We start from the raw sequence: 14,723 nt of genomic DNA, 5'->3' as shown, positions 1-14,723 counted from the left end.
CTACCCTATTAAAACCCTAGTCTCTATTTTAAGTCCTTGCTCCATTCTTGTTGAAGATCATCTTCAGGTCTTCTCTTAGGCTGCTATATGACATTTAATGGTCTTATTCAAACCCTAACTTATAGCAACCCATCCAGTGGTCTAAATTTAGAGTGCTTGAACCTTAGCATTTAAAACCTAGGTCATCTTTGGCCTTGCCAAGATCTCTATCCACCTTTATACCTTCAAAAATTTATCACATTGAGTCCTAGTGTTACAATATCCTCATGAGTCATATGTGATTTAGGGAATCCTCCCTCATGGTTTAAATCCCACTAAAAAGCAGAAGGAAGGTTGTTGAGGTGATCGGGCCTGCTATATTTTGCAGCAACAAGGACCTTGCTTTTCAATCTTGTCACTTGTCATCAACAACTAACTCCAACATGCCTTGACATCCTGTCTTCTGTATTGAACCTAGTTTCATCTCTTATCATTTATCATGGACTAGTACCTTCTTTTATAGTTCTTTTTAGTTAATATACTTTGATCCCCATCTTTTTGGCTTTTACTAGGAGTTGCTTTAACACTCCCACTTTGAACTTACACTAGATGTACCGTTTTAGTCTCGTTAACCTACTTATTGTGGTCAATCATTGCGCAGTATTAGTCCCATCAATCTACTTATTATGGTCAACCATTGGACAATATTAAAATTATATTATCTATCTATACTATAACAACACAATGATCAGCCCAATACAACACCCATGAACATTAGGAGTTGCTTGGAAAAGATACTTAAACCTCAGGCATCTCGGTTAAGTGCAGCAATCCTAAAGTAGTAATAGAAGGGATGAGTAGTGCTCAAGTGCAATATCCAATAAGTAGCTTAAAGTCCCAGAGTAAACTTGAGAATTATACATTCATTAGTACACAAAATCATGGTGGTGAAAATCAATATATCAAGAAGACTATGTTCAACTAGATCTTGGGACTTCGGTTGATACTTCTCATGAATAAGCCAAACTTGAGAGTGGATTTGTTCTGAGTGGAGAATTTAACCAAATATAACAGCTATAACTATTTTGGGCAATTCATTCGTAATATATATCAAGATGTAATTCCTAGTGTATATAATATCGTTGATATTTGGAAATATCGCGATATTTTAGGGGAGAAGAGATATCGCCGCAGAAATATCACGATATTTTGTCTCCCCAAAAATATCGTGATATTTCCGAAATATCGGCGATATCTCGAGGAAATATCACACGACAAGCTAAAATATCGTCGGGAGACAGAGAAAAATGCCGCTGCGGCTATAAAAGTGAAATTTTGTTTTTTTTTCAATCATTTTCATTTCTGATTGCTGGAGAAGGAAGGGGAGAGCTATGTGCTTGCTGCTAAGGAGGGTTTGAGTGTTAAATAGCTATTATCGCCACCAACAACGAAGATTTTGTTGATCTAAGCTTGAAGAACAATGAAACGATTTCATTTCTTCCATTAACAAGTATGTTCAAATAAACCCCTGTGTTAATGAATTTTTTGATAGTTTTAGGATTATTCTTGCTTGCCTATTTGCCTACAATCATTTTGCTTGTTTTTTTTTCCATTTGCTATGATTTTCATGCCCATGAGCAAATGCAAGGGTTTTCTCCATATTTGGAGAGCAAACTCCATTTTTTTTTTAACTTTCAAATACACCCTCTTATTGTCATTTATGGTTTTTCATTGAATTCACATTGCAAATAATGTAGCAAAAAAAATATTTTGTAAAATGATGTGGTTATTACTTATTAATTCTATTTTTTTTTTGATGCCCTAGGTTTGAGTTAGCTCACTACAAAATTCAAATATGCCAAAAGCCTTGGACCCATTTTGGGAGTATGGGGACCCTGATGGTGGGACAAATCGGGCATATCTTACATGCAAATTGTGTGGGACCAGGATGACAGGAGGGGTTACACAACTGAAATACCATCTGGCTAGACTCACTAGACATGATGTTGGGATTTGTACAGTTTCTAGTCCGGAGCTTATACAAAAAGCTCTTGAGGCAATTGATGAAAAAGACAGAAAGAAGGAAGAGACAAAAAGAAACAAGGTTGAACGTGCAGGTAGATCTTTCAGGATATCTTCTCCTAATTTTGATGTTGAGGGTAGTGGGAGGGGCTCCACAGCTGGCACATCATCACCTGCTACTGCTAGTGCGAGGTCATCATTTTTTGTTCCATGAACAGGACATGGATCACAACCTGGCATAAAATCGCTTGTTAAAAAAAAGGATAAGCAAGAAGCAGATAGAGTCATGGGGAGGTGTCTTTTCTGGAGCGACTTACCTCTCAGCATCACCAAAACCAATCCATTTTGGTAGCAATGTGTGATGTTATTGCTGTTGTGGCCCCAGGGTACAAAAGTGCTACATATGAGGAGTTGCGGGGGCCAATTCTTCAAGCAGAAAAGCAAGACATCAACTCTAGATTGGCGGAGTTGAAAAAACATGGGAAGTTACTGGATGCACAGTGATGTCTGATGGTTGGACAGATAGGAAGGGTAGGACCCTTCTAAATTTCTTGGTACATTGTCCTAAAAGTACCATGTTTATTAAATCGGTGGATGCATCAGAACATATCAAAGATGCAGCAACGATATGAGAGTTGTTAGATGGGTTCATTCGAGAGATTGGTGTGCAAAATGTGGTGCAAGTCATAACAGACAATGCAACTAATTATGTGTCTGCCGGCAAGATGCTTATGGAGAGGCATCACACATTGTTCTGGACTCCGTGTGCAGCACATTGTCTCGATTTGTTGCTTGAGGATATGGGGAAACTCTCCTTCATCAAGGAGGTGGTTGATATGGCTAGGAGCGTCCCCAAGTTTATTTATAACCATGCTTTTGTTCTTAGCCTCATGAGGAAGTTCACTAGAAACAAGGAGTTGTGGCGTCCTGCGATCACATGTTTTGCCACAAACTTTATTACTCTTCAGTCTTTGCTTCGATGTTAGTTCGAGTTGAAGCAAATGTTTGTGTCTGATGACTGGCGTAATTATAAATACAGTAGGAGACAGGACGGGAAATCCATTGTAAAAATGGTGTACTCTAAGACGTTTTGGCGTGGAGTAGAAGAAGCATGCTCAATTAGTGAACCTATATTAAAGGTTCTCAAATTGGTAGATGGGGAGAACCCTGCAATGGCTTATTTGTATAAGGCCATGGATGGGGCCAAGGAGGCCATTCACTCTCATTATGCAGACAAGGGTTCTGCTGGCCTTGATAGGCATATCATGTTATGGGATGTGATTGATAGTCAGTGGATAGGGATGCTTCAGCGACCCATTCATGCAGCAGCAATCTTCCTCAACCCCGCAGTTTAATACAAATGCAGCTTTGATTTTGATGGTGAGGTGATGGAAGGGCTCCATTCTTGTATTCATAGGATGGTACCTGATCCTGAGCTTCGTAGCAAAATCAATCGCAAGATACAGTATTATCGAGATTGTGTTGGCCTATTTGGCTTTGATGATGCTATTAGGGAAAGAACCCTTTTCATGCCAGGTAAGTGACAAGTCATTTCCTTACTTATAATTCTATTTTTTTCAAATTCAATTATGTAACTTTTATTTGAAAGTTTAATTATGTTTTAACTTTTAAGTTTTTGAATTTTTTATTTCTTTATTTTGTTGTAGATATTTGGTGGCAAAGCTATGGTGCAAGGGCACCAAATTTGCAGAAATTGGCCATAAGAATCTTGAGTCAAACATGTAGCTCTTCAGGGTGTGAGCGCAATTGAAGTGTATTTGGAAAAATACACGCAAAAAAGCGCAACAAGTATAACTTTGAGCTCCAGCCTTCAGTTGAGCAATTACACTTATTGTAATTTTTAATTTTTAATTTATGACTTTCAAGTGTCAAGAGTCAAGAGTCAAGACTCATTAGTTTTTTTTACACTCTTACAGGTTGGAGTTCGCACACCTCAATGATTTAGTGTATGTGCATTATAACATCCGACTTCGAGTGAGGCAAATAGAAGCACCAATGGAACCAGATGCCATTTCCTTCGACAATATTGATGTATTGTCTCAGTGGAGGGTGGAGTCTGAGGAGCCCATCTTGGAGGAGTCACCTTCATGGTTAGAGCCAGATGATCCATTAGAACAGGAGCAGCAAGAGGAGGAGCAGCACTCAAAGGAGGAGCAGGAGGAGGAGGAGGAGGAGGACACTGTGGGAGCATCAGCATCAACACCATCTGCTATAGATATAGGAAAGCACAGCTCCATACCTAACACTCATTATTTGACATTAGGTGCAGAGGCAGGGTCAGGGCCTTCTACTACTAGGGGCGGGCCTGGCAAACCACCCATCTTATTTGTTATGCTACATATAACTCCTAATGATGAGATACTTTTATATATGTGATGTTATTTTGTATTGGTTCTCCACATTTGAGTCCTTGAATGGACAATTATCAGGGATCAACAGGATTTGGTATCGCCTTTGATGTATCATTTCTATTTGACATCATATATATCAGTGCTTTCTTCATATTTATGTGCCAATGTGTTTATTTCATGTTGTTATTGCTTTATATGTTTAAAAATCTGAAGAAAAAAAAATGAATATATTATGCATTTTTTATGCTTGCCGATATTTGCCAATATTTTGCCAATATTTTCGCCGATATTGCCGATAAGATATTTTCTAGACCCTCGCTGATATTTTGCCGATGCCGATATTTTCAACACTGGTAATTCCCACATAAGCGCCCTCATCCTAAAGGAAGCTCCCAAAGTAGCATCAATGCCCGATATGTGACAGATGCATTGCTCAAAAGACATCTTTTGGTTTTGAAGCACGAGGAAAGGCGACAGAAAGGGCAAAACTGCAACAATGTAAATGTTTGAAAATGCTATAAATATCCTTTATCAAACTCTCTCATTTTGCAATAGGATACGATTTCGTTTGTGGGATAAATTTATAGAATTAACCAAATAGATTAATGGACAGATTCATAGATTGGCTATGTACCTGTAGCAGGCAAAAAATTCTCCTTGTCTAATACAAGAAACAATCAAAATGGCAATCTAGGATTCTAGTGTACTTACATCAAATGCACTGTAAGTTGCTTCAAGAGATTCCCCAGGTATCAACACAACAGGATTACTCCATCTTCCAACGATGTTTCTGACACAATTCACAACCTTCTGGTTGGGTGCAACTGGAATAACTGCACTTAAGTCATGAAAAGTGTCTTTTAGTAGCTCCAGAGTGCAGCTAAAAATAGGCAGCATGCGATCAACCTCTTGCAGTCTGCTCCCAGGAAGCAAGGTGATAATAGGTGTGCCTGTATCACACACATTGTCATAAGATGTGTCAGCCCTGTGAGTCGTAACCAAAGAACATCTTAAAACATAGTACTCTGCAAAAATTTTAAAGGCAAGCTGTGTGCCTGCAACTGTACAATAATGCTAAAATCTATTTCAATTCTGAGGATGCCTTAATATATGAAAATGCTTGCACTAGAAAATATATCTGCAAATTGAATGCACCAATTGGTTCACAATGCATGTGTAGGTAGCAATGATTAGAATAATAAACAAAAGGGTCCTAAATTCTAATACATGGATTCATTCTTACTTAGAGCTTCTTTCACTATACACTAATACAGAAATAAGAGAATAAGAAACAAGCAGTGTAAATAACATAAGGTGGCATGAATATTCTGAAGTGCGGGAAAAAAAATGAGTTACTGATGCAGAATAAAATGAATTCTAAATATCTCTTCCCAAATAGAGTAATACAGAAATAAGAGAATAAGAAACAAGCAGTGTAAATAACATAAGGTGGCATGAATATTCTGAAGTGCGGGAAAAAAATGAGTTACTGATGCAGAATAAAATGAATTCTAAATATCTCTTCCCAAATAGAGGATACAATTTGCATACCATAATATTCCAAATTGTCCATTTGAAAATCAAGAATGTAGAGATCTGGTGACACAAGCAAGCTAAAGGGAGCAAGCAGTTTAGAGTAGAAACTCTTCAAGAGCAGAGTGAAAACCACCAGGGAACACTAAGGAGGCTTTGTTAGCATGCATTTACTTAATATTTCTAATAAGACAACACCTAAAGGAGTAGGGCATGCACTATACTTTAGGCATGCAAAGATGAGCTAACATGATTTCATCACTCACCCTCTCTCTTCTGGACCTGGATCAGTTACTTTAAGAGGAGGTGATTTAGAGCATGCCACAAATCAATGGGGAGTTAGCTTTTGAGGTTACTCTGAAAATGTTTACACCACATTTGAGTCTGATTCATGAGATTTGAGGTACATGGTGTATGATTATCCTTTGAATGGTCAGTGATGGATTTGCACATTGGAGATGACTTAATGATTGATTGACCTCAGGTACTTGCATGGCATTCTTTCTTAGGGCATTGGAGATAATTCATATAGCTTTTTGACATTCTATGTGCTGGCCACATGTTGAATGTTACTTGCTTGGTGAATGCCATGTTACCACACAATCTAGTAGGGCCTTAGGAGGGAAACGTATGGGACAACTACTAGACCTAGTGACAACAATGGGACAAACACCCACTATCACCTCAGTCAATGTCCCTACTCTTCATGGAATTTCACTGATGGGAGGAGCACCAGTGGGAAACCAATCACTTGAAATAGATATGTCAATAACTAGGTATGAAGTGATTTCACAAATCCCTTTCAAGGAGAGACACAATAAAGGCTCAATGCTTCAAAGAAGCTAACATGCTCTCCAAGAAAGACCTTGGGGTGGGAAGATCAAGACCTAGGGTTTGAGATATGCAATGGCAATATGTATTCCTAAGGTCAAGACCCTCAAATGATGATACGAGATCTCTTAAGAAAGGTCTATATGATGTTTAGGCACTTCCAGGAGGCACTTTGCTTCCTTCAAGAGACCTACGAATAGCTTGCATGAGACCTAGGGTTTTATGAATGGTCGTGGGAAGAGATCCTTCAAAGGTACTCACTATGCTCATATAACCCTCAAGGAAGCCCTCAAACCAAGGAATACAAGCTAGGTTTCTCTTCTAGGGCACACTTAGGGCTCAAGAATTTATGGACGAATAACCATGAGAAATCTACCAAACTTGGAGATCCCCTAGGTGAGACCTCAAATAAGAGTCTCATCCTCATGAAATCTAAAAATTCTCTCTCTAATAGATTTCGCTTGACACCCTAGCTCAATGTTGCACGAAGCGGGAGCGAAGCGGAAGCGAAGCGGAAGCGGAAGCGCGGAAGCGTCATTTTCCAAAAATCTAGGAAGCGAAGCGTCCGCGGAAGCGTCTGCTATATATATATATATATTTTTTATATTTTTTTGCATTTATACTCAAAACAAACATCCCAAATACCAAATTAATTGTAGAAGACATGAAAACATGCATATTTTTGCATAAATCAAGATAGATATGGCATCCATGATTCCATTGTAGTTACTAGTATGTACAACAATCATCTATATTCTAGCTATTACAAACATACATCAAATTGTTTATTAATCTTCGGCAAAATCACATAATCAATCTTTTGTCGACGCGTTTCGAACCAACCAGTGTGGTTCATCGTCAGGACAAGTTGAAGAACCAATCTGGCTAAGCTTGTTTAAATAGAGTGTGCAGAGACTCCAACGGCTAATTTTGACCAAAGGTCTTAGTCAAACCACTAATTATATTATTAATAATCTTAGAAACCGCTAGAACATATAATTTATTAATTAATATTAGCTTATATACTAAGAGAGTTCCTTTGTTAATTTTGAGTATGAATAATATAATATTTATATAATCCATTCTTAAAAATAATGGTATGTATAATCGTTCATATTTAATTAAATAATATCATTCCAATGTTATTAAGTATTAAATTATTATTACAATAAGAAATTTTGTTACATTCGGTAAGTTTTGTATTGATTTAATAATAAAAAGGTAAACTTCAATATATTATTTTAATTAATTATATCAAAATGGCCCATTCGAAAATAAAAATAATAATTAAAACATCTATATAATTTATAAATCTAATATTATTAATTTAGTATATTCGACGTGGTCTCTCTTTATACCTGCATTCCTATCAATGAGGCCATGATGGTAATTAATAAGCTAACTGACCCTGATACGGCTAAGTTAGTTGAGCTTTGCCTTACCTCCACCTTTTTCAGCTTCGAGGGAGAATTCTATGAGCAGACTTGTGGGGTTGCCATGGGCTCCCCCCTGTCCCCGGTCGTCGCCAATCTCTTCATGGAAGAGTTTGAGTCTAAGGCTTTGGCCTCCTCTCGTCTCTTACCAAAGCTTTGGAAAAGATTTGTTGATGATACTGGTGTTGTCTGGTCTCATGGTCCTGACGAGCTGGATCGTTTCTTCAATCACCTCAATAACCAATCCGCCGCCATTAAATTCACGATGGAAAAAGAAGTTAATGGTTGTCTTCCGTTCTTGGATGTTCTCATCTCTAAGAAGGCGGATGGTTCCTTTTCTCATCAGGTGTTTAGAAAGAAGACGCATACTGAGCAATACTTGCATGCGTCTTCGCATCATTTCCCAGCTCAGAAGTTAGGGGTTCTTAGCACGCTTGCCACCCGTGCTGTTAGAATTTCGGATGAGGAGAACCTGGAAGCGGAGAAGGCCCATCTCCTTGATGTCTTTGAGAAGAATGGTTACAATAGGCACCTTGGTCAAAAAGCCTTCCTGAGGGCCAGGAAGGAGCCTTCAACCCATAGGGTTCCTAAAGATCATATCTCGGGTGTGAACCTCCCTTACATCCAAGGGACCACGGACAGGATTGCAAGGATTCTGAGGAAGTACGATGTGCCCGCCACTTTTAGGCCTCTCATCACTATCTGTGGCTCCCTCAGGTCTGTGAAAGACCCTATTGACCCTAAGGACATGAAGGGCGTCTATGTCATTCCCTGTTCCTGTGGGACCCCTTATATTGGTGAGACTGGTCGCTCTATCAATCAATGGATTAGCGAGCATTCGGCAGACTTAAGGCATGGTAGGACCAAGTCCTCAGCTCTGGCTGAGCATGCGGGGAAGACGATGCATCATGTATGTATAGAAGAGGCTCAAGTCATTGCCAAAGTAGCGCAGTTTCACCATCGCAAATTTAGAGAGGCCCTGGAGATTGAGAAAAGGCCGAACAATCTTAATAGGGATGATGGCTGGAAGATCAGCAGTTGCTGGGTCCCAACCTTGTCTTCCTAGCCTCCTCATTCCCCTTTTGTTAGGTTTTAGGGTCTCTGTCTTCCCTCTCCTTAAGGTGTGTTTTTGGCGGATTAATCCTATTATTATGGAGTGTATGGGTTACTAATTAGTTATTTAGCAATTTCGGGCTAAGTATTATCCTTATCCCGTTTATGATTCTAAGGGGTATATTTCCTTTAGATTAGATTTTTTCTCCATTTTTATGCAATTTTATTTATTTCTTCCATTCCTTTAGAATTTCCCTTTATCTAATTTCTTATTTATTTGACTATTAAACCCTTTTTTAAACCTTATTAATAATAATCTATTTACCTAATGTCATAGTTATTCTTAATATCTTTTTAGTGAATTAATATTACTTATTTAATGAATATAGATTATTAATATATATTATAAGAAATGATATAGTTTTTGAAAAATGACCTGTATGTCAAATAATAAATAAGAAATAATAATTTGATATAATTATATGATATACTTATAATAGTGAGTGAGTTTGAGTTAGTTATATTTTTTGGAGATTCTATTATGGTATTTACCTAATGTAACTAAATAATAAAGATTTAACAAGAATGCAAAATTAAAAATATTGGAATTATAAATTATATAGATTATTTAATAAACATAAATTACTAATTTATTTTCGAATGGGCCATTTTGATATAATTAATTAAAATAATATATTTTAGGGTTTACCTTTGGACCTTAACTTTAAACAATTAATATTAATTTAATACACTATTTACCTATATTCTATTATTAATAAACATATACTTTAATTATGTATTTACCTAATGTAACTAAATAATAAGGATTTAATAAGAATCCTAAATTAATAATATTAGATTTATAAATTATATAGATGTTTTAATTATTATTTTTATTTTCGAATGGGCCATTTTGATATAATTAATTAAAATAATATATTGAAGTTTACCTTTTTATTATTAAATCAATACAAAACTTACCGAATGTAACAAAATTCTTATTGTAATAATAATTTAATACTTAATAACATTGGAATGATATTATTTAATTAAATATGAACGATTATACATACCATTATTTTTAAGAATGGATTATATAAATATTATATTATTCATACTCAAAATTAACAAAGGAACTCTCTTAGTATATAAGCTAATATTAATTAATAAATTATATGTTCTAGCGGTTTCTAAGATTATTAATAATATAATTAGTGGTTTGAATAAGACCTTTGGTCAAAATTAGCCGTTGGCATTATAGCCGTTGGAGTCTCTGCACACTCTATTTAAACAAGCTTAGCCAGATTGGTTCTTCAACTTGTCCTGACGATGAACCACACTGGTTGGTTCGAAACGCGTCGACAAAAGATTGATTATGTGATTTTGCCGAAGATTACTAAACAATGTTATGGATCACAGAAGTCTAAATTCCTTATACATCAAATTTTTAAGCATATTATAAAACATAAAACATTTAAGCATATTATAAAACACAAAACATAGAGCATATTATGATTTATCTAGCAAGTGAGCAACTGTCAACATTTGTCATGTCCAAAATTCAAATAATAATGTTTACAAAATATGTCACTTGGTCACCGCCAAGCCAAAAAGGTTCAAAATTCAAATTCACAAGTCTACAAGTCTAATGAGTAATCTATGACAAAAAGTAGTAGATTGTGAATATATCTACTAATCTCTCCTCCTTCCACCACGAATAGAACGTGGTGGCGGGCCTCCACGTGGTGGCAATGAAGAAGATGGTGCCTGTGTAAGTCGTGGCACTGAAACTGATGAAGAAGAACCCCCTGCTGTTGGTGTTGAACCATGGAACCTAGGAATGGGGGCTTTATTCTTTTCATTCCTCACCTTAAACTCACCCTAACCTCACCCTAACCCACTCCCTTAAGCTTTAGTTAACTTAACTTTAAAAAAAAATTAAAAAAAAAAAATTGTTTTTCTCTTGGGCACGCCCCTTTCCGCCGAAGCGTGCGTGAAGCGCACGCTTCCTGCTCCGAAGCGTGGCGCTTCGGCGGCCCGAAGCGCCGTACGAAGCGCGCTTCGGAGCTGGCGCTTCGGAAAAACCAGGAAGCGCAATTTTTTTTAGGAATCGCGCTTCGTACGGCGCTTCCGTACGGGGCGCGCTTCCGAGCTTCGGAGCGGGGGGGGGCGCTTCCTGCAACACTGCCCTAGCTAGCCGTCCCAGGGAAAAAGGCCTAAAAATTTGAGCGGAAAAGACGGAAAAAAGAGGACTTGATCACCAAACTTCTTGGACTAGTGTCTAGTCCTTTGGGCTATGTGTTACACGTCATTTTCTCGCATTACTTAAATGACCATCAGTTTGGATCTTTCGCTATCTATCAAGGTGTTCCAAATTATCCCACTGCAAGGCTAGAACCTAAACAATCCAAAGACAATGAAATCTGGATTACAATGCCCAAAAACCTATTTTTGATTGCCTATGCAGTTCCCTAGCCAGTTTTTGCGCATACGCAGACTTGACCATTAAAGTCAGCGCAAAAGTGTGCTTTGTCTTACACTATGGCTTGCGCACATGACTCAACACAAGTAAAAAATAAAAAGTAAAGTCTAGAAGCTTTGTTAGTCGAATCTTTCCCAACTAACAGCTTCGAGTTGATGCTTACTCAAGCCTGATCCCTCTCATCATGGAGCTAATTCCCTCTCTTTGTGGATCCCCTATCCCACCATTTGTGGATCTCATCCCTTAGGAAGAGGATCCCAAACCTCCTCCTCTTGGCCTATAAATCAAACATAGGCCAGAGGGTTGGGGAGGACCACTAAAGGTAGGCTTATGCTGCAAAAATAGGGCTAGAAGGCTTTTCATCCAAGGAGAAGGTTGGAGATCATGGGAAGAGGCTTGTGACATCAAGGCAATCAGGTTGTAAGTTTGTTCTCCTTTTAATTCAATAAAAAGAAATTGTTCTTTCCTAATCATGTCTATTCTAATATTATTTGTGAGATTCCTTGATCACTCACATGGTTTATAACTGGTTATTGATTCAATTTATGATGTATGTTGAGTTAAGAACTTCATTTACCTTTGATTGTATATGCTAGATGCTATTAGAATATTCCTATTTAGTATTTAATACTCATTCTTTTAGTTGTTGCTATTTTTATTCGTTTAAGCAGTTTCTTAGATAAAACTGATTGTTTCCATATTCTACATAGAAACTTGATGTTTTTATTATTGTAAATATCTCTGTATTATTATTGAGCTTCAGCTTGCTCATAATTAATTCATTCATTTGGAAACCCATATGCGTTGTTCGCACTGTTTTATGGTATCAGAGCACAGGAATTTTTTTTCGAAATAATTTTTCATAGTTTGAAAAATTCAGTATTTCAATTCGAAACTGCTCTCAGGGTCTGCATTTGGTTAACGTTGTTCGAACCATAATCATATTTGGACTCAATTAGCAGTCCCTGCTATATCAATCAAGGAGATAGCCGCACGAACGCATTTCAAAACTCACGCCTTCTCCACCCTGCGCTGCAACGGTGTGCGATCGCGTTAAATGCAAGCTATGTTAAATCCATGCTCCGAAAGCCCGATGGCGACTCTCAAGTTGGTATAGATATGATCGAATCGTATTGATTGTGGACGAGGAACAGATGTTCCGGGCGACTCTTCGTCACATCTTTGCCGCTTATGCTTAAATACCTTTTATTAAAGTCCTTCGCTGCCTCAGGTCTCCAGAATCCCTCCGAATTCCCGAATTCTTCCACGCCTCAAGGCCTCTGATCACTGTATTTCTCGAATCCAAATCCGGCGGTTTCTATCTGCGAAAGAATTTCTTGGCCAAGGGTAAAGAGACAGAGACCGAAACCGAGACCGAGACCGGAGGCATTGCATATTATGAACCATAATCCCTATCTGTCGGAATTTGTAACTGACTGACGGACTTGCTGAGTGCAAGATTCAGGCGCTCCGTTCGTTGCACAAGAAGTGAAGTCGAAGCGCACGATAAATTCTCCGTTGTTCAAACTCAATTCTCCCAGGAAAGCATCAATTTGGCCCTCGACGTATCCTGAGAGACAAGGCGCGGGCGTCATTTGCCTGCGTTCATTTGCGGGCTGAGAACTTGTCAGCAATAACAGCGTTTGATTGGGCTTCGACTGCAACGGCTTCCTATATTGGCGGCCTTCTATATTGACGTCTTCCGCATAGGGCACGCAAGTAAGCAACCGTTCTTTGTGTTTTACAGCCATTAATTTTTTCAAAGGAATACGTTAAATTGTACAGCAGAGAGAAAATCAAGGGTATTTTATGCACAGAACTCAAAGCCTATATTATTTTGGGGGCTTGATTTTCTACGTAATCTGTCGGTGATTACTACAAGCAGAAAAGGGAGATGCGTTAATTTTTTATTATCAAACAGAGTTTTACCGTTCCAGAAATTTCCTGTCTTCATATTTATCTGTCAAATTTTGTCCGGATCAACCTGCATCCGCATTGAAATCCGTGCAGGATTTTTTTTATATTTTCTGTGTTTTGGGAAACGTACAGATGGCTTCGTTAACCAATCTGATGTTGGAAGGCAGTCAGCGTTTTAATGGCACAAACTATAATATCTGGAAACAAAGAATGTTGACAATTTTTGAATATAGGCGTCTTGACCAGCTTGTTTTGGCCAAAGAGCTCCGTCCTGGTACAGCTAGTACCGATCAAGATAAGTTTGATGATAGAAATCGAGAGGCTGTTATGCTTCTCAAACTTTTTGTAACCGATGATCAGTTGCCGCAGATTCCTTCCGGCAAAATTGCTGCTGAAATTTGGGAACATCTTAAAGAATTGCACGAGACATTCGACAAAAGCAGAGCCTTCTTTCTCAAGAATCAGTTGTTCTCCATCATGATGGATGAACATATGTCATTACAGGAACATCTTAACAGGATTAAAGACATTCGAGATCAGCTCGAAGCCATTGGTCGGACCATGGAGGAAGAAGATATGGTAGTCATTACTCTGAAAAGTCTACCGAAATCTTATGAACACTTCATAGAAACACTCAACATTACCACCACAAATGTTGATCTGAAGTTTCCAGAGTTATGCACCAAACTCCTGCAGCAGGATCAGTGGAAACAGCAGTTTGGTAGTGGTGCTTCATCAGTATCCTCGGAAAATGCATTTGCTGCAAAATATCAGTCCTCTCAGTTCTTTCAGCAGAAAGGCTCTTCTCAGCCTTTTGATCCTGTTAGGAAGAAAAGTGTGCAGTGTAATTACTGTCACAGGTTCGGTCACATGAAGAAAGATTGCCGACAGAGGATTGCTTCTGAACAGAAGAAACAGGGAGGGCCCCATCAAACAGCAAATGTTGCAGAACATTCAGAGCAGACAGATTCTGCCTTTTACGCCTTTATGGCTAAAAGGCCTTCAGATCATGTTCCTTCCTCTGCCTGGTACATTGATTCTGGTGCATCACGCCATTTCTCTCACAGGCGTGACTGGTTTATTGATTTCTCACCTTTCAGT

General features: G+C 38.1%; 1 protein-coding gene across 4 annotated transcripts in view; it reads right to left on the bottom strand.

Annotated features, from left to right (window-relative positions):
* Window positions 1-14,723, bottom strand: part of LPXB (lipid-A-disaccharide synthase B) — a 169,376-nt gene that overhangs the window by 82,381 nt on the left and 72,272 nt on the right. For all 4 annotated transcript variants that reach the window (XM_089386270.1, XM_089386273.1, XM_089386271.1 and 1 more), the window contains exon 6: window positions 5,085-5,323. In XM_089386270.1, the coding sequence (XP_089242396.1) occupies window positions 5,085-5,323 (239 nt within the window). The remainder of the gene's footprint in view (window positions 1-5,084; window positions 5,324-14,723) is intronic.

Source organism: Pinus tabuliformis, chromosome Q (genome assembly GCF_031772625.1).
Source record: "Pinus tabuliformis cultivar Carrire ecotype Pingquan chromosome Q, CPIR1, whole genome shotgun sequence".
In the NCBI taxonomy this organism is placed as follows: domain Eukaryota; kingdom Viridiplantae; phylum Streptophyta; class Pinopsida; order Pinales; family Pinaceae; genus Pinus; species Pinus tabuliformis.
The sequence above is the reverse complement of the archived record's forward strand: the minus strand, read 5'-3'. Positions and strand labels throughout refer to the sequence as shown.